This window comes from Loxodonta africana, chromosome 21, assembly GCF_030014295.1.
Source record: "Loxodonta africana isolate mLoxAfr1 chromosome 21, mLoxAfr1.hap2, whole genome shotgun sequence".
Lineage (NCBI taxonomy): Eukaryota > Metazoa > Chordata > Mammalia > Proboscidea > Elephantidae > Loxodonta > Loxodonta africana.
In genome coordinates, this window is record NC_087362.1 from 22,934,193 (window position 1) to 22,961,372 (window position 27,180).

The following is a 27,180-nucleotide window of genomic DNA, read 5'->3' on the forward strand; positions in this document are numbered from 1 at the left end:
TCTCTGGGCTGAAGAACTCCAGAGATGTGTCCAGTGGTTCCCAAAGGATGGAACACTACTGCCTACAGATGATGAAGTTCACAGATCCTTGTACAAATGAGAAAAGTGAGATCAATGCAGTGAGGTGCTCATAAAATCACACTGGAGTGCTGATGTGCTCAGCAAGCAATATCATAAAATTAAATTCAGTTAAAGTGAGGAACATGCTCCTTAGTTCCGCCAAATATACAAGACCAAATGGGGAGCTCCTGCCCAAAAGCAAAAAGGGAAGGCAGGAAGGGACATGACTGAACAAATGGACATAGGGAAACCGGTGTGGAAAGGGTGAGAGTGCTGTCACATTGTGGGGATTGCTACCAATATCACAAAACATTACGTGTATAATTTTGGAATGAGAACCTAACTTCAACTGTAAACTTCTACCTAATGCACAAAAAAATTAAATAAATAAAGGGCTACACTCATACTTTTTTGGTGATAAGAAAACGTACTTTTCACCTTACAAAAAGATAGCAATAAATACTAGTTGTTGCTTGATTTTAAATGTCCTTACTTAAAAATTCAGAAAGCTGCCAAATTAATTTTTTTTTAACTGGACCACAATATCCAAACTGGGAAGCACTGTTCATCAACAGAGGCCCAAAGAGGTCCACCACTTTGCCAGGGATCACACAGGCAGTTATTAGTAGAACATGGTCTAACTAAAATCTAGGTCTCCAGACTGAGTGGGATTCTTGAAATGAAGAGTTTATTATTCCTGAAAAAAATCGGAAAACACTGACATGGGAATCAACCTGGAGACTCAGGTTCCAACCCCAAGGCCACCACTAAACAGTTACCTAGCTCTGTGATGCTTACAATTCAGTTTCCTGGACAATAACACAAGGTGTTTAGACAAGATATTTATAATTGTCCTTATCTTTCTATGATGAGTATTATCTGAACCTCCTCCTCCAAACCTCCAGTCTGCGACTGAGAACAAAATAAACTGAAGATTCGTGCTCTGGTCAACAATGGCACTATTTCAGATAGAAAACTATTGGCTAGAACCTGATAACTGTGCAGCTACAGAAATTACCACAAAAAATTAATCAGCTATGGACAATAAGGAGCCCTGGTGGCATAGTTAGTGGTTAAGAGCTACAGCTGCAAACCAAGAGGTCAGCAGTTTGAATCCACCAGCTGCTCCTTAGAAACCCTATGGGGCAGTTCTACTCTGTCTTATAGCATCACTATGAGTTGGAATTGACTCCATAGCAACAGGTTTTGGTTTCTGGTTTATGGATAATAAAATCACATAGTATAATGTTTAAAGTATACACAAATTAGTTAAAGACAGTGAAAAATAAAAGTCCCACATAATGCAATATAAGAGTTTATCATATTTTACTTCTTTATACATAACTGGGTTCTGATATGACGGAATACCTTTATTAGGGCCATCAACTTCCAAAAGAATGATTTTAGTACATGCACCTTTAAGAAAACATTTCTGGAGAATCAATCTATATGACTATTACTTCAGGAAAAAGATCCTTCAAGATCTCTTTTATCTTACTTTCATTCCTATAAATCTTCCCACTGTTAGTGAGCGTGCCCATTACCTGTCAAGTTGTCTATTCGCAAGCAGAAAGTTTTTACTATTATTTTATCACTACCACCAAGTTTTACACCTGCTTTGTTATTTCAGGTATTTGTCTTCCAAAAGCATAAACTCATAGTTAATATGTACTGACAGTTTTGTTTGCTTTTAAATCCCTTTTTATTGTGCAGACTTGTACTGAATTACCACGACAATTTATTTTTATCATCATAAAAGTTCAAACTATGGACTTTAAGGTTGTAAAGCCCAAAACATATGCTGAGTATAGACTTGAATCCATACCACCCAGCCTTTGAATCTCTGATGCTTCTGACATCAGATTATAAACAACTAATTCTAACCAACTTGGTTACTGTTTGTCCTTTCTTCTGCTGCGTTTTATTTTAAAGTCACTCACATATCTTTATCTGAAAAAGGGTTCTTGTCTCTCTGACTAGTGAGGCAACTGCAGGATCGAATGCACGTAAGGACAGTGAAGAAAGAAAACCACTTGTTCACCCTGTCATATAACGAATCAGCCCTATACATAAATATAGGTGACACCTGGCAACCAGAATCACCCTAAAGACACATTAGAACATAGACATTCAAACTGAATTGTCTTTCATAACAGACCTTTTCATAATAATCATTTTTGGAACTTCTGTGACCTTAGTGTAGGGTGACAGGAGACTCCTTCCTCTTCAGAGTCCACATCAACTGACCTACTGTACCATCCCTGTAGAGGCTCGATGTCAGCACTTGCTTAAAGTGAGACTCACTGGGAGAGGCCGTGAAGCTGACAGACTGACAGGAGGGCGTGTGCGCTGACCGGCCCCCTGATGTTTCCTCAGTGAGTGCAAATTACTTTCCAGTGATGAACACTCTTGATATATCTACTTTCTACCAGCACCTTGAGTTTTAGTTTGGCATGAATTTTCAGAGCTGTACAGGAAGTATTTGAAATTATCATTGGCTTATCAAGTACTGATAAATAATAAACAAATTCAGATTCTTTTCTGTGAAGCTCATTAGCATATGTATTAGTAGAGCTTACTATGTTCCCTATGTTTATAATTGAGAAGGGGCATTTTGTATACCTCAACACTTGTCACATACATAGTGGGCTACTCAGAAACATTTAGTGCATTGGATCAAATACCTAGGAACTAGGAGCATCACCTCCTTATTAGGGACGACATGACTGCTGCACAACTACCCACCATATATTTAGGGGAAAAACACGACTTTCATAGTCCTGCTTAGGGTCTTATATTAACACACACTTAAGATTTGCTAGGATGGAGTAAACTGAAATATTTATACCCACAAATCCCCATTCTTTTCCTTCCAGCTAGGTTAATAATTAAAATTTATGAATTCAAGTTAGATAAATATCGTATCTATTTTAGTCTAATTTAACAAATTATTCTTGAGACATTATCAATAATGATCAAGGGCTGTGCAGTCCAATACAGTAGCCATTAGCAAATTGTGCCTTGTAAACATTTTATATATGGCTAGTCTGAATTGAAATGGGCTACACGTGTAAATCACACACTGGATTTCAAAGATTTAATACGAAAATAAATCATTAAATTTTTAAAAAATTTTGATTACCTGTTGAAATGACAATAATTTAGACTTACTGGGTTAAAGTATATGAAAATTAATTTCACCTTTTTATTTTATGGATTCTACTAGAAAATTTAATTGTACATAAGTGGCTCACATTATATATTGGACAGCACTGATCTAGATCTCTAAAACAAAGTTATATTCAGTTTCAAAATATTTAACAACACTAATGATAATATGCCATTTAAAGTCCATTATACTCACCTTCTGAATTTTGTACTTTTTCATGTAGGGTATAAATTGAAACAAAAATCCAGGTAAAGAGAACAAGAGAAAAACAGCCTCGTGAAGTATAAAGGATCCCCATGTTGTAACCTGGGATTTTGTGTAATTATTCAACATACAATTCCAAGCATTTTTAAATGGTTCTTGCAGAGGATTCTCTGGTAGGAGTGAACCTACATACTCCACAGCCAAGGATGCTGAACTAATAAAGATGCTAACACTTCCACTCGTTGCCATTTTTCAAATCTCTGCCGACAGCCTTAAAATTCTCTAAAAAATAAATAAATGAATAGGGTAAAAATGAAATCATAATAGTTAAAAAATACATAGCTTTTGATAATTTCAAAAATAACAATTACTAAAGGAGTACTGATTTCTCAGATCCCAAACATGATTAAAATTCTAAATGTCATATCATCTCCATTTCTAGATACTGATTTAAAAGCTGCATATTACTTTTAAATGCATTATCTAAAAGAACAATAGTGGATAATGAATTTCAAATTATGTTTAAAGAGACTAAGTGTGGGCTTCATGGAAAAACTTCTAATTTAATGAATAATTATAAGGTTTAAAAGTGTCATTAAAAACCACAAAAACTTATAAAGAAAAAAAACCATACTTAACTAGGTAAGAATTAAATACTTCTACCTGGGGAATGGAAACCCTGGTGGTCTAGTGGTTAAGAGCTATGCCTGCTAACCAAAAGGTTGGCAGTTCAAATCCACCAGGTACTCCTTGGAAACCCTATGGGGCAGTTCTACTCTGTCCTATAGGGTTGCTATGAGTTGGAATTAACAAGAGGGCAAGGGTGTGATCTGATCTGACGACCTGGGGATAAAAAGACAACCATAGACAAAACCAAAGCTCAAATGACAAACTGGAAAAATACATCAAAAAGCTTAAGACAAAAGGCTACAAAGTGTGTTTAGAGAAAAAAGGCAAAACACAACAAAGGTCATTCACAGGTATTTCACAGAACAATCAATGCAAATTGTCACTAAAAAGTAAGAAATTCAACTTTATACAAGAAAATGCATCCAAAAAAGTAACCTGAGTAACAAATCTTTAAAAGTTTAAAAGTGGCCAATACCCAATTGGTAAGCATGGGGGAAAACAGGCTTCATCATATATTGTTGGTGGGAGTATAAATTATGTAACGTTGGAGGAAAAAATTCACAATTATGAATATACTCTTTGACCCTGCAATTTTCTCTCTAGTTTACAAAGAAGCATGCTAAGATGAAAGGAAGCACTGCTTAAAATTGGAAAAAAAAAAAAAGAAAACCAAATCGTAAATAAGCAAGCCTATCAACAAGAAAGGAGTTAAATTAGGGGAAGTCCATCCACACACACTTATATAACCATTTAACAGAATGAAGAAAATGTATGTTCTATGTATAAAGATGTCTAAGACACAGTGTTAAGTAAAATAGCAGGCTGCTGAATAATATGTATAGCAACAGCTCCACTTAGTTTTTGTGAAAAGGATATGTATTTTATTTATGCACTTACATGTGTTTATGTACTGACACACACACAAATGGAAAATGTATGGAAGGGCATAGAGGAACAATTTAGAGTGGCAACTGCTAACAAAAGAGATTAAAAGGTGTGTGTACGTGAGTCTGTGTATGTGTGTGTGTGCACCTGTGTGTAGGGGAAGGGTTAGGGAGAAAAATTTTTACTTTCCATTTTATACCTTCTGTACCATTTTAATTTTTCTTAACGAGCACGTTTAGTGACTTATTGAATAAACTTAAGAGTCACCAAATACAAAAAAAATAATGTCACTTTTCTAAAAATGTTCACTGCAATTATCTAATTTACGAATTATGATGGACCACTCTAAAAAAAATATTTTAAAGCCTCAGCAAAGTCATTAGCAGTGCTTAAAATGCACCCTCCCCAATGACCCCTCATCTGGGAAGCTTAGCCCACTTCTTCAGGTGTCTGGATTGACTTTGCATCATTACTCTTCTGTCCTACTCTTTGTCAAGCGACTTAAAACATGGAGTCTATAGTTTTCTGTCACATGCTACTCCACGTCAAAAATCTGCTTTGCTCTTTTGTCCTCTCCTCTAAGATTGACCAGTCCTCCCGTATCTTACCTTATGTCATCAAGATATTGTCCATCACTTATTCTTTCTCTTTCATCTTTCCCTCTTCACAAGTCTCTCCCTTCAAGTCTAAGAACACACTCAAGTCTTCCTTTCTTGAGAAAAGCTTCCCTAACCTCAATTACCTCTTCCCCCAGCCACTATCCCATTTCTTTGAACCAATCAGCTTCTTTCTCAAAGGAGAAATCTACAAAGCCTCTGACTGTATAACTCCCAACCACGTAACTCACTCATCCACATGCAATCGAACTCCCCACCACACCAAGATATCTTCAATGATCCTCTAAATTGCAAAATAAAACAACTTTCCCAATCCTCAGTTTTGGTGAAGTCATTATCAAATTTGGCAATGCTGAACCAATACCACTTACTAGCTGTGTGACATTGACCAAGTTATGTTGCCTCTCTGAGCCTCAGTTATATCATCTGCAAAATGTACATAACAATAATTCTTCCAATGAGTCCATGAGATAATGTGTGAGACATGCTTAACATAGTACCTGGCACATAGTGGCTACAAGAAGGTAACAATACTGAGCACTTTGTATATGAGAGGAAATGTGTTCTAAGAGTACTTACATTTTCTCTCTATATTAACAACTTTAACCCTTATCACACCTTCATGAGGTAGGAGGCACTTTTATTACCCCCATTTTATAGATGCAAAACTGGGGTGTAGTCAAGACTAAGCAACTCACCCAAAATTATGCAAATGATAAGTGAGGCTGCCCATGCTCTCATCCATTATGCTACACTGTAATAATAAATAAGCATGCAGTAAATATTACAGTAAGAGGGTGTCTAGTTATCTAGAGACGCTATGACAGAAATACAAGTAGGTGGCTTTCACAAACATAAGTTTATTGTCTCATGGTTTAGGGGGCTAGAAGTCTGAATTCAGTGTGCCGGCCCCAGGGGAAGACTTTCCTTCTCTGACAGCCCTGGAGGAAGGTCCTTGCTCCCTTGAGCTTCTGCTCCTGGTCAGTCTTCATGTGGCTTGGCATGTCTCTTTCCCTGTCTCTGTTTCTTTTGCTTGCTGTTATACGTCCAAAGAGACTGATTTAAGATGTATCCTCTATTAATCTTGTCTCGTTAATGTCACAAAGACAACCCATTCCTCAATGGGATTATAACCACAGGCATAGAGGTTAAGATTTGCAACACATATTGGTAGCAGACACAATTCAATCCATAACAAAAAAAAGCAAACAAACAAACCCACTGCTGTTGATTCCGACTCATAAAGGCCCATTAGGACAGAGTATAACTGTCCCATAGAGTTTTCAAGGAGCGCCTGGTGAATTTGAACTACCAACCTTTTGGTTAGCAGCCGTAGCTCTAAACCACTATGCCACCAGGGTTTCCAAATCCATAACAGAGGGTAATAAAGCTTTTAGTTTATTTAAGCCTCCTGAAAGACTATTCTACATTGGATGTCTTCATTGCCTCATTTTCCACTTATCCTCTAGCAACTGCAATCTAATTTCTATTCTCACCACCGTACTCTATTTACTTTTACTAAAATCATGAAAGACCGAAAAATTTCTCAACATTTTATTCTTCTCTTCTGGAAATATTCTCCTCCCTTGGTTCTTGAGATTCACATGTATCCACTATGACAAATATTTAATTTGTTCTTAGTGTGTGCAGCCACTGTGCTGGCTGCTACCTTCGCTCCTGCCTTCACAAAATAATAAATCTAGTGAAGAATACAAAGAAATAACCAAACTAAAAGCATGTGATAAAAAACACTACAGGGGGATTTATAGGGTACTACGGCTGCTAACCAAAGAGTCGGCAGTTTGAATCCGCCAGGCGCTCCTTGGAAACTCTATGGGGCAGTTCTACTCCATCATATAGGGTCGCTATGAGTCGGAATCGACTCGAGGGCACTGGGTATCTGGGATGAGAACACAGGAGCCTTGGTGGCACAGTAGTTAAGAGCGTGACTGCTGACCAAAAGGTCTGCAGCTCAAATCCACCAGGTGCTTCTACTCTGTTCTACAGGGGTGCTGTAAGTCGGAAGTGACTCAAAGGCAGTAGGTATGGTTTCTTTTTTTTTTTTTTTAATGAGAACACAGAGGACTAGGAAGACGTTACTAGAGGATGCAAGCAAAATTGAGACCTGAAGCAAGGAGAGGTAACCAGATAAGAGAGAGGTAAAATAGGGTTTGGGGTGGGAGGGTTAGGGTAAATGTTTCAGGTAGAGGGACAGTAGGTTCAAAGACTCAACCAGGAAATGAGAAAGGATACAGCACTTTCTGATTCTGTATGTCTGTGGTACAGATTTTGAGAAAACTGGAGGATTGAGGCTGGAAAGTTTCTCATCTGTGCCTTCCGTACCTCCTTCTAACTATTCCAGATTTCCTTGAGTGATCTTAACCACTTTCCTGTTTTAAAAATATGCTGATGTCTCTCCATTTCTATTTCAACCCTCTCTACTAAACTCCAGATTCTGATTACCCAAAACTCTACGGGCCATCTCTAATTCAATAGTTCAGAGGCGTATCAAACTCAACATGTCCAAAAGTTTCAGCAGCTGCTCCTCTCAACCCCTGTCCAAATACTTTCTGCCTTCTTTAGTCATCTACCTCGTCAACTCAGGTACAATGTTCTGAGATGTTCAAAGAATGACCCCTCCATCTCTGCTTCCTCCATTAGAAGCCTTCGAACTCTCATTCAACTTAGAGACATCTGGTTGAATTAACATGCAGAAGTTTGCTCTCCATAAACAAGGGAGAAAGGGGATACAGTGTTGCCAACTGAACAAAGTTAAAAATTGGAATTAAAAAGGAAAGCAGAAGAGAGGGAAAAAAAGTCTTTGAATTTTCTTTTTGTTTTCTCTTTCGTGTGCAACCTGATACATTGGAAGCTATCGAAGAACTCTGGACAGTCTACTCTGGCTAAGCAGATTCTCAGAAATAAGAAATTTACTTATTCGTGGATTCTCTGTGTATGTCAGCCAGTGTCTGTGCTTTGGCATTTTATCTTAGGATCTTGGATGAAAGCAGAGGATACCAGAAAGATGTTTACCTGTATTTTGTTCACTAAGCAAAGGCATTCAATTATGGGGATCATAAAAAATTATGGATAAGATCTTGAAGAATGAGAATTCCAGAACACTGAATTGTGTTCATGGGGAACCTATAATTAGACAAGAGCAGTCATTCACACAGAACAAGGAGATGTTGTGTGGTTTAAAATCAAGAAGTGTGCATGTGAGAGTTTTAACCTTTCACCATATTTGTTCATCTGTATGCTGAGCAAATAATCCGTGAAAGTGGACTATATGAAGAAGAACGTGGCATCAGGATTGGAGGAAGACTCACAAACAGTCTTCTATATACAGTTGACACAACCTTGCTTGCAGAAAGCGAAGAGCACTTAAAGCACTTATTGGTGTAGATCAAAGATTACAGTCCTCAGTTTGGAATACACCTCAACATAAAGAAAATGGAAATTGTCACAACTGGACCAATAAGCAACATCAAGATAAACAGAGAAAATACTGAAGTTGTCAAGGATTTCATTTATGTGGATCCACAATCAACGCCCATGGAAGCAGCACCCATGAAATTAAACTATGTATTGCATTGAGCAAATCTGCTTCAAAGGACCTCTTTAAAGTGTTAAAAAGCAAAGATGTCACTTTGAAGGCTGTCTTAGGTTGTGTTTTCCAGAGAAGCAAAACCAGTAAAGCATATAAATATATACATAGAGAGAGAGATTTGTATCAAAGAAGTGGTTCACGCAGTTTAGAGGCTGGAACGTCCCAAGTGTAGGGGTCAGGTCGAAGGCTTTTCCTGACTCGTGTAGCCCACGTAGCCTCAGAGGCTGGAAAACTCAAGATCGGCAAGTCAGACAGCAGGGCTCTGGCTCACAGGCTGCAAAGATAGATGAATCCCAATATTAGCAGGCAAAATGGAGATAAGCTGCTAGCCCAAGTCCCAGGAACCGGAGGTTAGAGGAACAGGAGCCAGCTGCAGAATCAAGTGAGCAAAAGCCCACGAGCCTTGCCAGAAAGTCCACTTATACTTGATGCAGGCCACATTACAAGAAAACTCCCATTCACCTGATTGGCTACGCACAGCAGATTCCATCATGGAGGTGATTACGTTATATCAAATTTTATCATGGAAGTGACCATATCCTTTAAGGGCTGACAAACTACATTGTAACAGCCAAATACTGAGAATCGTGGCCCAGCCAAGATGACACACAACCTTAAGAGCCACAAAAACTAAGGTGTGCCTGATCCAAGTTATGGCATTTTCAATTGCGTCATGTGCACACAAAAACTTGACAGTGAATAAGACCCAATAATTTATGACTGAATTATGGTGCTGCGCCACAATACCAAAAATACCATGGACTGCCAGAAGCATGAACAAATCTGTCTTGAAAGAAGGATAAACACAATGCTCCTTATAATTAAGGATGGCAAGACTTTGTCCCAGGTACTTTGGACGTATTATCAGGAGGGACCAGTACCCGGAGAAAGCCATCACGCTTGGTAGAGGCTCAATGAAAGAGAGGAAGACCCTCAGTGAGATAGCCTCAAACATAGCAATGATTGTGAGAATGGTACTGGACCAGCTACTGTTTCATTCTGTTGTGTATAGGGTCGCTACGAGTAGGAATCAACTCAATAGCACCTAACAAGAAGAACAATGAAGTCCAGATTGCACAAGTTCCCTCATCTGCAGAAGTTGCCTTGCATTTCTCAAACCTTATCTCTAGGAAGAAAGGCCAGAATCTATCTAAACAGCTGTGGGGGCATTTCCCCTAAATACTAAGCTCCTCCAGGACGCACAAAAGGTCTTGCCAGACTTCCCACCACTTGTCACTCTGCACTTCATATTCTCACAATATCTGACCACTCATTGTTCCTGCTGCTTTAGCTATCTCTGACAATGAAAACAGCTTTCCCTCACTGGTCATGTCCTTCGACCCAACTCTTATTCATCCTTCAGCAACCTTCTCTCAGAGGTCCTTCTCGACCCCACTCCCCCCAATGCAAATAGAAAAATGACCTTATCTTCCCTGAAGTGCTTGTTTTTGTAAAACTTTCATGATTCTATCACACTGTGCTGTGACTACCTTCTAATATATCCCTTCTCCTGATGATTGTAAACTCTTAAAGGATCCAGTTCCATTACTTAAGCATTTTAGCTCTTTTCATCCATTTCTTTCCCATCTATCATCTGCCCCCCTTACCCACACTAACCTGACTGGGGAATATCTCACACCAATTACATAGCAGTTCCCCCTCCCTCTACCTCTCACCTGTACTAACCTGATTGGAGACTCTTTCATACCAATTACACAACAGTCCACCCCGTCCTTTGCCTCTCACCCATACTAACCTGACTGGAGACTGTTTCACACCAATTACACAGCTGTTCTCCACCCTCTCACCTCCCACCTGCATTCACCTGACAGGAAACTCTCACACCAATTTCACAGCAGTCCCCCCATCATGTGCCACCCACACTCATCTGATTGGGCAGCCTCTCATACCAAGAGCCTCTCATACCAAGAACACAGCAGTCATCCCACACTCACCTGACTGAAGGATCTCTCACACCAACTACCCAGCAGTCCCCCTCTCACCTCCCACATGCATTCAACTGACTGGAATTTCTCTCACACCAATTACATCACAGCCCTTCCCTCATCTACCACCCAAACTCACCTGACTGGAGATTCATACCAATTAAACAGCAGTGCCCCCTCACCTCCCACTGGCATTCACCAGACTGGAGGCTCTCACGCCAATTACACAGCACTCTTCTCCTCACCATGGTTTCCAGTACCCATGTAACTGGGCTGTTAAAAGTCTTATTTTTTTCTAAAACTATGTCAACATTTGGGAGGTGACAGCACTGACCTCAAAGCCCTTAAACATGCTCCACTGTGGGTGTTAAGGCACTGGCCTAACCCAGCACATGGGCCTAGAGACCTTCCAGTTGCTGCTGTCACTGTGCTGGACAGTGAGAACAGTGAGCTCTGAGATCGGGTCGGGCAAGAGTTGACCCACTTTTATCCCTATCTAGCCTCATCTCACGCCACGCCGTCTCTCAACACTAAACTACTGTGTACAGGGGTTCAGAGGGTTTAATAATATACTAACTTCATCTTTCAATTAAAGAAATTGTGCAGATTCGCACAAGTGCCCCATTTGAGGGTGAAGGTCCTTTGAAGTTTCTGCTGGTGTTTCCTCCACACCTTTGCTCAAATTGGCTCTTTTACTTGTTTTAATCATCTAGCAGCTCCTTAGGGAAGTACCCTCTTGAGGGAGTTGTCCCTCTTGTTAAGGTTCACGGTGACCTTACTCATTCATCTAACTGCCTCATGTGTCTGCCACACATGGTAACACTTTTTTGATTAAATTCTTTGTATTTCCACTTACAACAGAAAGTTGAACTAAGTATTAAGTACAGTTCTGTGTTTAACCTTTTAAATTCCTCTTCTGATGAACAGTTGGAATACCCCATCACATCCTGCCTTTTCTGTGTCCTGAACATCGACTCTTCACCCCGCTCCTCTTTCTCCCATATTTCCTTGATCTCTTTACCTGGTACCAAAATTTATCTCTCAGCATAGAGTAGATATTTTTTTCTATGACTTTCTTTTTAGTTCATTGCTATCTGTTTTATCTTTCTTGGTGTCCTGCCAAACCATATTACGGACCAAGGAATACAAAATCTTTGAGTTTCATCGACCCTTGGGAGACTTTTCCTCAACCCCTTTCTCAAAGAAAAATTTTCAGTGATTTCAATTATTGATTTAACAGCCTTATTTTAAAGGTTCCTTCAGTAACAAATTAAAACTATAGATTTGTGAAGCTGGAAACACAAATATTACAAAAGAACAGAAAAACTAACCAGGTAACTTTCTTGACAGCAAATTAAAAAGATAAAAATCAAGAAGTTTGTGAAACAAATAATATACAAATTTTTATTCAAAGATAATTCAAGAAAGACATGTTCTGGTCATTTTAAAAGTGAGAATTAATTGAAGATCTCAGGGAAATTACATCTGATCAATGCACATGGCTACTCAGAAAGTTCTCTCTTCTTTAATACCAGCTAAATTTGTACACACAGAAAAAATTCTTAAAACCATGCAAATTAACTGAACTCCACACATTCATATATTTATCAAAAACCTGAAGTAATGTTCATGCCAATGTGTCACTTTGAAGAAAAAAAAATTAAAAATACACACCAAAACATGACCAAGATTAAACAAAATAATAAATAAGCATAATTTATATTTTATTCTAAAAAGTTTGGCATCACACATATTCAAGTGTGTTACACCATGTTCATTCCTTAGAAGTGGCATTTTAAAGTGTTAAGCATTGTTAAATATCAAAAAATACAACTCTGTTTTACAATGTAGTACTGGCATAATTCAAGTACTGTGCCAATTATTAACAGTATAATCAAGTTTCAAACATCTTTTCAAACATACTTAAAGGAAAGCATATAGACACACACTATATGCACACAATTTATGATACTCATGTAATCAAATATGTTTTATAAAAGCAGACAGTTTTATCCCTCAATTAGTTTGTATACTTACATAGATTTTAACACCTGTCCCAAGATTTTCGGTTCTTGGGTATACAGGTTTTCAGGAGCAGGAATAAAGATAAAATTTAATTTTACAAGAACACACATTACTTTATTCTCCTTCACAAAATAGTCCACAGTCATTCAAGGTTGGTAAGAACCAGTCTTTAGGAAGCAACTGTTGTCTAAAGACTACAGAGTCAGTGCTGCAGTCCAGGTTTCTTATTAAAATTCAGTCAGCTGCTGCTCATTGCAGAAAAAGCCTACACGGTGCTTCTACCAAAAATAATCTTCAGTATCCGAGGCCTATAAAGGCAGACGATCTTATCCTCTGCTGAGACTTAAAGTGCAGCTACAAGTGGAGAAGTGCTAGATTCTCAGTCACTTCTGAAATACTTGCTGAAGACTCTTTCTCCTGTATGAATACGCTGAAAATGTCCTTCAGGCTCATAATGGTTTATCAATAACTGTGACCCCTGAACAAAGAAATGAAAAAATAAAACACAAGTCATAGGCAGCATTCTGTATCTCCCAGAAAATACTGAATTCTTTGTTATTACTAAAGCAACAGGAACTGAACAAACCACAATGTTTCAAAATCTCTTTATTTAACCTTCATAGGACTATCATTTTCATCGAAATGACAGCGGAATCTGTTTTGTTATGGAGCAGGACTACTATTTCATCCAGAAGTAGTCTTTTGCCCTCTGTAGTTACAATCTAGGGAAAATAGTTTTATTCAGGAAATACCAAAATTCATCTAACACTCAAAGGGGTACAAGGAAACTTTTGGGGTGATGGATATGTTCATTATTTTGATCGCGGTGATGGTTTCAGAGATATATAGATACGTCAAAATTAATCAGATTGCATGCTTTAAACATACGCTGTTTATTCTATGTCAGTTATACCTCAGTAAAGCTGTTAAAAAAATTCACCTAATATTGAGCCTTGCTATTCTGGGATCCTACTATATACAGCTCTTCTACTGGGTGGTGTTTTGGAAGATGCATAAACAACAGTGATGGTTAAATAGTATAATTTTTTTCCCCTCCACTATTACATCAATTTTGTCACTAAAACATCCTAATTTTTAATGCAACATAAATAATAAACAAGCAGCATATGATTTTAAAGACTCGTCATTAATGTCTAATTTTTCACAACAATCCAGTTTTTATGTGTATTGAAGAGTACCATCATTTCTGTTACTAAGGGAATGGACCAGACGTGACATTATTCAACCAGTGCTGTGCTTAAGAAAGAAGTTATCCCGTAGCCTCACTCTAACACGGCCTCATGGAGCCCTGCCATGGGGTTGTCGAAGGGGTCACATTTCACGGCCCTCTGAATAATTAAAGCCTTGCCACATAGTAAGTTCCACTCCACTGCAAGCAGATTTTGGCCATATTTTACTTTACACTATGATTTTGCATTACAAAGATTTGGGATTTTGAACACAAATGACTGTAGAGTGACAAATGATACTGGTGCTTAATTTTGGGATATATAAATCTGATGTTAATTATTTTAAGAATAAAACAAATGTTCAGAAAAGACTTTCTTCTTCCAGTAGAAAAATTTTCATAATATAAAAGTCATAATGACGTAATCTTTTTTGTGGTACACTGGAAGACTGTAAGAAAATTAGACAAGTATTACCTGCATAGCTTCTGCCTGTGCTCATACAAGATGACACGACTGTCCATTTATCAGTTGTTGGGTTATAATACTCCACTGATGCCAAGTTACAGGAGCCATCATCCCCTCCAACTACATATAACAGACCATTAACTGCACAAACTCCTTTAAAAAAAAAATCACAGAGAGAAAACAATTACTTTAACGAATATAAATACGCTGCACATGTTTGGTGAGTGATCCAGAGGCACTTATCAGCATGAAAAAAGGCAAGAAGATGGTGAATATGTAAAGACTTCCTTTTATACATGGAAGCCCAATACCACTTCTAAGTTCCTACCATGCATCTGTTAAGCAATAATTGCTTTATGTAAGTATAATTTCACTTAATCTTCGTGATAACCGTATTTTATAGATTAGAATTATTTTCATCCTCACTTTATACAAGTTTTGTAATTTTTCCAAAGTCAGCTTTGTGGGAACCCTAAAAGAATTTACTAGCAGGAGGTAAAAATTATTCTTAATTTTAATTATTATACTGAATGGTTAACTATTTTATCTCCCTTAAAAGGGGGGAACAATACTATTTATTAGAATACTAGAAATAACTCATTTCTCATAAAAATTCCAAATGTCTAGAAAAGTATAAAGAAAAAAAAGATCACCTGTAATTCAATACAACTGAGAATAGCTTCCATTAAAATTTTCGTCTCTACTTTTTTCTTCTTTTTCTATGTATATATACTCTGATCCTTCTTTTTTCAATTCAAGGTGGCTCACTCTGCTCGTTATTTTATTACCCACCCACCTGCACCAATGTATCAGAGACATCTCTCCAAGTTAATAAATATAGATCTGTATCATTTTTAATGACTGAATGTATGATAATACAGTAATTTATTCAATCATATTTACTGAAGGACATTTATTTTCTATTTTTTTTTTCTCTCATCAATGATGTTGCAATGAACAGGATCACCCTGCAGACTTCCTTGCTTACTTATCCAACTATTTTCTTTACATAAATTTTTAGAAAACTGGTGAGTGAAAAGGTAGACATTTTTCAAAAGTTGCTTATTTCAATTTAATTTTGTTTACATCATACTTAATATTCTAAAAGTAGGTTTAGCATTATTATGAGCAGGTAACTGGAGGGCTTCAAAGAGTCCAGAAGAATACCGTCCACACGCTGGTTTTTAGATAAATCCACAGACGATATGCTAACATAATTCACAGTTGCTTGTAGATTTTTAACATACTAACAAAGTAATGAGCCTAAACCTCTACATAGCATTTAAAAGTGTACTAGCAATAACACTCTCTTCTGTGCAAATGGGGCGGATCTTCTCCATGTTACTCAAATTTAATCTGTGAAGAAATCAACATTCTAGTCGCTTCACAAGAAGCAAACTCCTATCACTTTAAAGTAGTTCAAATACTTGGGAAAAAAAAGAGCTCGATATTGCTGCCACACCACCTCCCCAAAGTAGTTGCTTATATGTGTATGTAAGCCTTGATCTTAACCCACTGGCAGACGAAACACAACTGCTTGGAGATAAGCCCCGGTGGCGCAGTGGTTAAGCACTTGGCTGCTAACCAAAAGGTCAGTTTGAACCCACCAGCTCCTCCACAGGAAAAACATGGCAGTCTAGTTTCGTGAAGATTACAGCCTTAGAAACTCCACTGGGCCGTTCTATGCTATCACATGGGATCACTCTGGGTCAAAATTGACTAGGTGGCAATGGTTTTTTTTTTTTTTGGCAGGGGGACTATGTTATCCTAAAAGACATTCCCAGTTAGATCTACTAGCGGCTCATACGTAAGAGTGTCCCACTGCAAAGGAAGAAGGCAGTCCGCACATCCTTTTGAATGCATGACATATATATTCAAAAGGCTTCAAATTTACGAATCACTTGATAACCTCCGGATTCCTTTTAGGCAAGAGGAAAAAGCCAAATCACTCTGCCAAAGGATGCACCTTCCTGCAAATAGTGTTTAGCTCAGTTTAGTTCATCACAATCAGACACATGTTGAGTACCCGTTATAGATGTGCTAAGCATTATAAGCTAGTCCAAATTTACTTCATTTTTCCTACACATTTGATGTCACAGTTTATCACACCTTTGCAAAATTCTGTAGATTCCTTGCTATTTCAACTTTATATGGACCTGGTCACTTTCCCCAATCAAAGCTGAACACATAGCCTCCTCTCCTTGCCAGCTTTGCCCCTTTTCTTCCCAATTTATGTACTTGTGTGAGGTCCTCATCCTAAGATATTAAAAAGGAAGAGCTGGATAGATCTTACCTGAAGCTTGTTTTACTTTTAAAATACTCTTTTATGAGTTTACATAAATAAAGCAAAAATAAGGTGTTCAGGATAGGATTATACTGTATGTTTTAAATTACAGAAGTGAATTATTCAAATTCCATTATTTACATAAAAATATAAATACTAAGTCTATTGAGGAAAAAAACAAACTACAGAGCATGCTTTCTTATTTTCTTCCTTTCGTGATGATTACCTAAATAAAAAGTTAACTGTTGTTCCAATCAAAGTATTAAATAACTTTTCGATGGAGACTTAGGGAAAGTTCCTTCCTAAATAACACCCTTCCCCACAATATTTTCAAAGAGCAAGACAACAATAGCTCCACATACACAAATTATCTCCTTATTCTCCTGGTTGGAAACCCTGGTGGTGTAGTGTTTAAGTGCTACAGCTGCTAACCAAAGGGTCAGCAGTTTGAATCCTCCAGGTGCTCCTTGGAAACTCTATGGGGCAGTTCTACTCTGTCCTATAGGGTCGCTATGAGTCGGAATCGAGTCGACAGCACTGGGTTTTTTGCGTTCTCCTTGTTAGAAGAGATAAGCTAATTTTGATTTGATAAGATTAGAACATACATAGAAAAAAAAATAAGATTACTCCAATCTTTGGGAAAATACTAATGAGGCTGAAGTTGTAAATGAGTTTCTTAATTCAGGGATATATACACACACAGTTCTACCCTGTCCTATAGGGTCGCTGTGAGTCGGAATCGACTTGAATATACACGCACAAATTCCTTTGCTTTCTTGACTCAATACGTACTGGAGTCACGCACTTATTCCACTTACGGCCAATTATTTGTAGGTCCTAGTATGGTTCTGACCTACCTACAGCTGAGAGGCTTTTAGTACCTTACGAATAAAACTGACTAAATGAGATGCAAGATCATGTAGAATTAGTGATAAATTCTGTTCTGTTTTTGACAGTTCTTGTGGTTCCACATACTTAGTATCACTTAGTCACTACATTTAAATTAAAGAGAAATTAAGAGAGTATTTTTTCATGCATCTTGCAACATCATCCAATGGTGCACAGTGAGTTTGAGAATCATCAGGAACGTATTTCGGATGATGGGAAATGGTGTCAAGATCATGGCATTTTAAAGACAACTAGCATTTCCTGAAAGACTAACTAGCTATGGTGAATCTATTTTCCAATTCTTTTTCCCTTCCATGGATCTTCTTTTCAAGTAGTTTGCTCCCTAACCTCGAAGACTTCTGCTTTCTTAAAATTATTTTGTTGTTGCTTTAGTTCTTCCATTTTCTGCAGATCTTGAACTGTATTAAGTTAGGGCTACCTTCCTCAGGCTTCCTCGTCCAGATTCAGGTAATAGCTAGCTTTGAACCTGGTACAATATTTACTCAAGTAAACTAAACTCCCTGAGAACTGGGATCACAGCTTACCAATGTCTGATCTCCAGTACATGACGCACGGTAGGCACTCAAAGACGTGTGTGGTAAGAATGAACATTTTCAAGTATCAAATAAAGAGGACTCTTACCCTACTTAATTAGTCCCTATTCATCAATAAAAAGTAGTCCCCAGTAGAAATTATAAGTTAACGGAAGTGTCCCAAAAGGCTGTTACATTGTAGTCACTATGCTAGGTGCTCACTACATAGAATTATTACAAGTTTCCACCTTTAAAGAGCTCAAAGTCTAACAGGGAGGCCAGATCAGTAAATTTAAACAAAATTCACTGTAAACTTCACAATCTTAAACTAGACAGATACCTGCATTTCTTCTACACATGTTCATATCTGCTACCTGCCTCCATCCATTGGTGGTGGGATCATAAACTTCAACACTTTTTCGTACTAAAGGACCATCATGACCTCCTACGGCATACAATAAGTTGTTTAACACACCAACACCTATAAAACACAAACAAGCAAACCGTAGTACAGCAAAAGGGACGAGAAATTTGTAACATATTAAGGTGTATTCATATCACTTATAACTAAAGCTTTCAAAATTATTACTCATAATAAAAGTAAGTCAATATCGGGGCACATAATTTAAGAAATAGAGAAGAAAAGAACTGACAAACAGGAATCTCAATAAGAACTATTATTCTAAAAAAAAGAGGCCTGTCAAACAAAACAAGGAGCCCTGGTGGCGCAGTAGTTAAGTGGTCGGCTGCTAACCGAAAGGTCAGTGGCTGGAACCCACCAGCTGCTCTGTGGGGAAAGAAATGGCAGTCTGCTTCTGTAAAGATTACAGCCTTGGAAACCCTGTGAGGCGGTTCTATTCTTCCTATAGTCTCTATGAGTTGGAACAGACTCTGCCGCAAGGGGTTTGGTTTGGGTTTTGGTGAAATGAAATAAAAATATGTAGGTGGAACACAGAGAAGGATAAAGTTCGTCAATATAATCTTTCTAAAAACAAGTTTTAAAATGATAAAAAGTAAAACAGTATTAAAAGCACAAAATTTCAAAGAAATGAAGATGAACCCAAAATATTACACAAGCTCCCCTGTAAGCACTAACACCAAAAATTGAAAAAGAATGCCAAACAATGTATTAGTGAAACAGAGAAGAAATCTTTTAATATAGTGCTTAGAAATTAAATTTTATGAAGTGAAATTTAAGTACAGCTACCTAACATTACCTGCATAATTCCACACATTTAAAACTGTCATTAAAATCAGCACGTATTTCCAGATAATACAGCGATGCCAAGGAATCATTTCACTTTTTTAAGGATCTGATCACTTTCCTGCTGCAATCGCTAAAAGGGGTTCACACTCACCTGCTCCACTCCGTCTGGTGCTCATTTCCGCTATATAGTTCCACTCGTTTGTTGTAGCATTATAGCATTCTACCGTGCTGAGACACTGACGTGAAGCTCCATCATAACCCCCGACAGCATACAGCAGACCTAAACATGGGATCACAAAGAAAGCCAAATTCATAAGAAGCTATTTTTCCAAATCAGGAAATAGTCATATATTTTCCTACATGGTAGAAATCTTCCTCTGGAAGTGATACTGATTTTTATGGCGTGTATTTAGACCTTGACTAATGCTGACAGGTGGCGTGAACGAGTTGTATTACGAAGAGCTGCAGGGCAGACATGATGGTGTTAAGTTACATTTTCATCAATAATCTGAGTGACAGAGCTGAAGTACATTCATTTATGTTTGGATAACACAATTTGGTAAGTGAATAACATTCTGGAAAACACTTAGGTATCAAAGTTATTTTAGTAAATTAAAAAAAAAGTAATACAGGGACACAATGAAATATTATTCAGCAATAAAAAGAACTGAAGTAGTGATAATATGCTACAGCATGGGTGAACTTTGAACCTTAAGCAGAGAGAAGGAAGCCAGTCACAAAGGACTGCATAGCGTACAATTCTATTTATATGAAATGTCCAAAAGAGGCAAATCCATAGAGACAGAATGTAGATTAGCAGTTGCCTATGCTGGGAAGGATGGGGGAACTGGAGAGTGACATTAAGGAAACCAGGGTTAATTTCTGGAATAATGAAAATATTTTGAAATTGACTGCAGTGATGGATGCACAACTCTGTGGCCATACTAAAAGCCAGTAGACTGTACACTTTGAATAGGTGAATTTTATGCTGCGTGAATTATATCTCAACAAAGCTGTTAAAAAAAGAGCACAGGAAACTACAACCATAGTGAGGAGGAGGTGGGAACTCTAACATTTGCCAAGCCAATATAAAAATCACCCCAAAAAATAATACTTAGAGCCTTCCTTAAATTCTATTTCAGGACAAAGTAGGATATAAATAAATAAGTGGGAATCCATCCCTTAAATGTAAACAGCGCTTCTTCATACATATACACATATATGTGTATGTATAGATATGTCATCTAATTTATTCACATACAAGTATATTAAAATCACCTGACTGCCTTGAATAGGACACACACACAGATAGAGAGAGCAGCTGGTAGATTCGAATCACCACACCTTTTCAATTAGCAGTTGAGCACTTAGCCACTGCGCCATCAGTTATATAGATAGGTAAGTTCATATGGGTAAGCCAATTTTCAAAACATTTCATGACAACCATTAGTTTCCTTTTTTTAAATGATCGTTTGCTTGCCCACTTGTAACATTACTGTTTAGATTATTGGAAGAACCCACTCCACTCCCAACTATCAAGAAGACATATGTACCTGGAAATGTTCACCTGCAAGGACTGCCTGCACCTACCTCCAACAACCCCTACGCCAACACTGCTCCTCCTTGTGTTCATTGGTGCTACATGAAACCACTCATTAGACTTTATGTTATATGCCTCCACAGATGAGAGACCTAAAATAAAGCACAGCACTCTTCATTTCCTCCTCTAAAAAGTTTAATTGCTCTTTTTTACATACATATTTGATTAAAGGAAAATACTTCAGGTATGTTAAATTGGGCTAAAATTACAAGAAGAAAATGGTGGAACGTAAAACATATCAATTTTATGGTAAATAGGAACAGCCTCTTTTCCAAAGTGCTCCTCCCAAGCTACTGACATTTATCAGCTTTTTAAAACTGGTGAGATGACTGACATTGATGTTAAGAAAGAAAACGTATATAATTTGGACTCTTACATCATTAAAGAATTCTTGATGCAATTTAAAAACTTATGTTTAAATATAATACCTGTTAAAATAGTCAAATGTCTCCAAATCTTGCCACGATTTGTTCCATAAGCGTGGTTACTGTGTTAGTGCTAAGAGCAGTATAAAAAAAAAATGAAAAGGAAATTACCTGTACTCCCATCAAAACCTCCCACAGCATACAATAATCCATTTAACACAGCGGCTCCCAAAGTGCTTCTCCGGTCTCGCATGTTAGCAACACTGGTCCACTGATCCTTCACAGGGTCATAGGAGTCTACAGTGCGGACTCTTAATGACCCATTAAAGCCACCAACAGCAAAAACAAGCCCAGCCATGTACACCATCCCTGTAAAATGAACACAGAGCTTCAATATAAATATGACACCGAACTACCACCACTATCTAAAGACTGCGGTCCAGTAAGTCCACAGGTGTTGTCAATGTAAGTTACTCTTGAAAGGATCCTGATTGAATAGGTCCTAAGAAAGGCTATTCATTTGCAATACATAACTACTAAATTGTATTTCTTTGTATGGCTCTTAAAATACCACGGTAAAGGTTCTCACAAGCCCTCAGAGGAGACAGGTCCAGCCATCCTGGAGGACTATCCAAAACACGATGCCAATCCTTCAGAGGAGGTGGCAGGGTGAACATACTTGGATGCTGTAGATTGGAGTCAGCATTGCAGGCAGAATGTGGACAGGTGAGAGGGGATGGATAGGTGGATGAAAGCCTACACCTCGTCCCTGAATCAGCCTATGGTAAATGTGAGGGAGAGTCAGCCAAAATCAATGTGTAAGCACCATTCTGGTAGCCCAATACCATGTAAACCCTTGGAAGAAATATCATAGCAGCAAGCAAGAGCAATCTTCTGACCAGGCCACCTTCCGGGAACCAGGCCCCAGGCACTGGGATTGTGAAAAAAAATCTCATAGGCATGAGTCCAGGAGGTCCTCAGGGCATCTGGTTGAATCCATACACAGAACAGTGGATCAAAGAGTAACTCAAAGAGGAGAAATGGGATGAGGCACCCTGCCTACCATCCTGCCTGGCAGATGGCACTGCTAGCCCCAGGCATGCCCAGGTACCAAAGGAGGACTTAAAAATGTCAAGGAAGTTACTCCAAAAAACGGGAACCTCTGAGGCACAGGGCAACAGCACGGGTCCCATTTGCCCAAGTCCAAGGACAATACTAGTTGTTGATCTTTAATAAACATACCCAAACTCCATCTGAGTGACTGCTTCCTGAGAACCCTGCTGTGACAATAATTGACTTGTGAAATTACTTATAATAACCAAAAGTTATTTGAATGAATAACAAAAGCAAAACTTGGAGGAAAAATGCTGTCACAGCCTGGAGTACCATTTTGACTCTTGGCCTTTTCAAATATTTATTTACAAGCTTAAGAAACGAGACCATATTTTCTAACTATTTGAATCTACAGAAATCTTTCATGGCTTTCAATTTTGAATTTTCTATTGAATGTTTTTAAATGAAACTCATATGTTTCTATTTATATATGGCCTATGAACTATGAATTATTTTTAATTTTTAAATGGTTGAATGAGAATCAAAAGAATATTTCACAACATGTAAAAAACTGTATGAAATGCAAATTTTAGCATCCATAAACAAAGTTTTATTGGAACCAGCCACACCCTTTCATTTACATATTGTCTATGGCTGTAGCAGAATCTGGCAGTTGCAACAGAGACCATATGGCCCATAAAGCCTACAATACTTACTCCCCGGCCATTTAAGAAAAAGGCTGCAAACACCTGAGCTGAAGAGAAGCTAGAGGGTCTCAGGATGGGAAATTAGATTGCTAGACTCAGGGTTTCAACCATCACTTCACTTTTCTGAACTTTTGTTCATGCCACTATACTGACCTGAGAAGCACCTCCCAACATCCACTCTGCTTTCTTGAACTGTCAAGCCCCCTCAAATTTCACATTCTGTATGAGGCCTCACCTGAGCCATTTTAGCCTGAAGGGATTCCTTCCAGCTCCTGAATCCCTACAGCAAATAACACCTATATAGTGCACCTGAGAGGTTACTAAATCTTGTATAGTCTGCAATATCACTGCTTTAAACTGTCCAAGTTTCTATTGTTTTTAATTCTGAACATAAACACTCTGCTTATGTCACTGCCCCAGGTAGATTATTAAACTACCTGAGGGCAGGCACTGCGCCTCCTATGTCTGTGAACTCCAGCAGAGAGAACTGAAACCACCAGCAGTAAGTGTTTGACGAGCTCAATGTTTTACATGGTGTTTGTACTTGGATGTCTTCAGGTGAGACATGTAGCCCCTCTCCCTACTGTTTTACACTCTGGGCTATAAATCCCCCTGGGCTATGAAAATATATGGATGTTCAGTCCTTTGTGAGCTATTGAGACCCTTCAGAAGTCAAATGAAGCTGGCTATGTAGAAAGCTGCGTATCAGGGTAAAGGAATAACTTTTCAATCCCTTGTTCAAACAGGAAATGAATACTCAAGCTACTTCCTGGTAAATCCAGATAGTCTGAAGAGAGCTGTAAGCAGTGGACTAGCAAATTATCAAAGGTAATCACTTGTTGTAATCACTAGATTTTCTGAGGGTCCCCTGCTGGCAGGGAATGTGGTAGGTCTTCTAGAAGGGCTTGAGGACCAGTGAGCAGTGACACAGCAGGAAGCATACTTCAGTGTGAAAAAAATCCTGTATTCAAAAATCAACAGTGACACTGGGAATGTTCACTGTGGGAATATGAACCAGAGCAATTTTCATTTTTCTTTCTCTAGAAACAAAACAAAAAACTATAATCTCTTAGGAATATTATAATATGCTTACAAAGTATTAGGGTATTTCAGGTGAAAGAGAAGAGAAATATGAATCAATTTGCAAAGTAAGCATTTTCCCCACCTTTCTGACTGGAGAGGGGGTTTGAACTAAAAGAAATGTGATAACCTCCAAAAGTTACTAGGGACCTAGAGTACCTAGAAGTTTAAGTAGTTGGCCATGATAATACAATTAGAGCTCTCTGGAAACCCTGGTGGCGTAGTGAGTGGTTAAGAGTTATGGCCACTAACCAAAAAGGTCTACAGTTTGAATCCACCAGGCTCTCCTTGGAAACCCTATGGGGCAGTTCTACCCTGTTCTTTAGGGTCGCTATGAGTCAGAATCAACTTGACAGCAACGGGTAATGGGGCTCATCTGAAGGAAACGGGGAGTAGGGTGAGAGAGAGGGAGAATGAGGGTACAAAGAGGGCAAAACTTACTCATGGTTAATCAGTAAGTAAACAGCACACTCTGGAATAAATCATGTCTAGTAACTTACAGCACAACGACAAGGAGATTGTTTCAGGAATCAGATGTGAATTAAGAAACCAGTTAGTAAATATATTGAAAAATTGCATTTCCAACAGTAACAATAAAGATAAAATGTCTAAGAATAAACTTGCCATGAAACATATAAAACCATATAAGGAAAATGTTAAACATGGGCAAAAAAGACATGAATAAATGGAAAGCTATAACTCGTTCTTAAATGAGAGTATTAGTATTATAAATGCGACAATTTGCCCTAAATTATTCCAGAGAAGCTAAGAAAACTCTGATTAAAAAGGAGTGATGAGGAAGGAACTAGTCCTATCATGCATTAAAAATATTATAAAACATAGTAATTAAAACTGCTTTGTTTTGATGCATTAACAGGCAAGACAAATCAATGGAAGGGAATAGGAAATTCAGAACAAAACCAAATAAATGTGGAAATTTAGTATATGATAAAGGCAGCATTTCAGATTAGTCAAAAAGGGTGTTGGACAACTAGCTAGCCATTAAAAAATATGAAGTCCAAGTATTTTAGGTATGAAAATAAAAATTACAACTATAAAGAACAGTAAAAATTCATGTTTTCAAGATAAAACTTTGTCACAAAGTGGAGAAACCAGACAAATAACACCGGAACCAAGTGACCAAGGCTGGCATCACCAGAAACAATCATGTTGCTACCGTGTATCCCGATATGATGCTCTAAAAAGGAAACATTACCTCTGTGGTTTTTCTTCCAAAAATCCAGCACCTCAATTTAATCCTGATGAAACATCAGACAAGCTCAAATTGACAGACATTTCCACAAATTACCTGATCAGTACTCTTCAAAAGAATCAAGGTCATGAAAGACAAGGGAAGACTAGGGAACTTCCATTGATCAGAAGAAGCTAAGAAGAAATGAGAACTAAATGCAATAAAGGATCCTGGAACAGATTAAGGACACTAACGGAAATGCTGGTAAAATCCAAGTAACACTGTAGTTTAGTTAGTTGTAATGCACCAATGCTAATTTCTTAGTTTTGGTAATTGTACCACAGTTAGCTAAGATGTTAACATTATGTAATGTTAGGTTATGTAATGAAGCTGTGAAGCTGGGTAAACAGTGTACCAGAACTCTTTGTACTATCTTTGTAACTCTTCCGTAAGTCTAAAATTATTTCAACATCGTAAGTAAAAAAACAAAAGTGTGTGTGTGTATAAAAAGTTAATACAAACAAAAGATTAACACAGATATTCATACCAGGTATGATAAACAAAAGGCTACTTTCTTTAATGTGATAGTTAATTTTATGAGTCAGCTTGGCTAGGCTATGGTGCCCAGTTGTTTGGTCACTCACCTAAATGTTGCTATGACATTGTTAAATGTGATTACCATCTAAATTATTGGCCTAAAGTAAAGCAGACTACTTTCCATAATGTGGGTGGGCCTCATTCAATCAACTGAAGGCCTTAATTTCCTTGGTAGAATTCTGCCTCCAGACCATAAACAGGCATTCTGACAGAACTCCTCTGCTCTTCTACCTACAGACCTCTGGACTTGGAATACAAGACTGACAGAATTTCCAGCTTGTTGCATGACCTACAAATTTTGGATTTGCCAGTACCCTATCACATGAGCCAATTCCTCAAAATATCTATGTATCTACCTACCGACCTACTACCTATCTAACTGGTTCTGTTTCTCTAGAGAGCCTAAGACACTTTATGTAAATACATCTGTCAAATTGAAGAAACAACACAATCCAAAATGGCAAAAATCATGAACTGACAATTTAGAGAGGAAGGTGTCAACTTTCCCCACAATTAAAGAAGGTCAAGATGAGACAGCTTATTTTACCTACAAACTTGGTAAAGCTCAAACTATTTAATTACAAGATGTTGTCAACAGTGTAGCGAAAACTGGCGTTCTTATCTTTTACTGTTACTGGGAATAATTAGAATATCCTTTAAATAGATAAATCCAATGCTACAAATTTTTTTTCGAGTTTGAGGTTGCTTTTTTATTCTAATTTAAAAAAATATTTTACTACATAAAGGTGACCTTTGAATTTCAATAAACTTAAATATGACACACTGATTCAGTTTTGCCAATTTCTCTAAGAACTTGTAACGAAAGGACCTAAATTGTTTGGAATTCACCTTCAATTTAAGGTTTAATAATAG

The 27,180-nt window shown here is 37.8% G+C and overlaps 1 protein-coding gene across 4 annotated transcripts in view; it reads right to left on the reverse strand.

Annotated features, from left to right (window-relative positions):
• Positions 1 to 7,907: 7,907 nt before the first annotated feature.
• KLHL2 (kelch like family member 2) overlaps positions 7,908 to 27,180 on the reverse strand; it is a 130,892-nt gene continuing 111,619 nt past the window's right edge. For all 4 annotated transcript variants that reach the window (XM_010595597.2, XM_064273597.1, XM_010595600.3 and 1 more), the window contains 6 exons: positions 21,850 to 22,047; positions 21,304 to 21,405; positions 19,865 to 19,993; positions 18,847 to 18,987; positions 14,811 to 14,954; positions 7,908 to 13,624 (listed from right to left, as the gene is read on the reverse strand). In XM_010595597.2, coding sequence (XP_010593899.1) covers positions 13,596 to 13,624; positions 14,811 to 14,954; positions 18,847 to 18,987; positions 19,865 to 19,993; positions 21,304 to 21,405; positions 21,850 to 22,047 — 743 coding nt within the window. In that variant the 3' untranslated portion in view covers positions 7,908 to 13,595. The remainder of the gene's footprint in view (positions 13,625 to 14,810; positions 14,955 to 18,846; positions 18,988 to 19,864; positions 19,994 to 21,303; positions 21,406 to 21,849; positions 22,048 to 27,180) is intronic.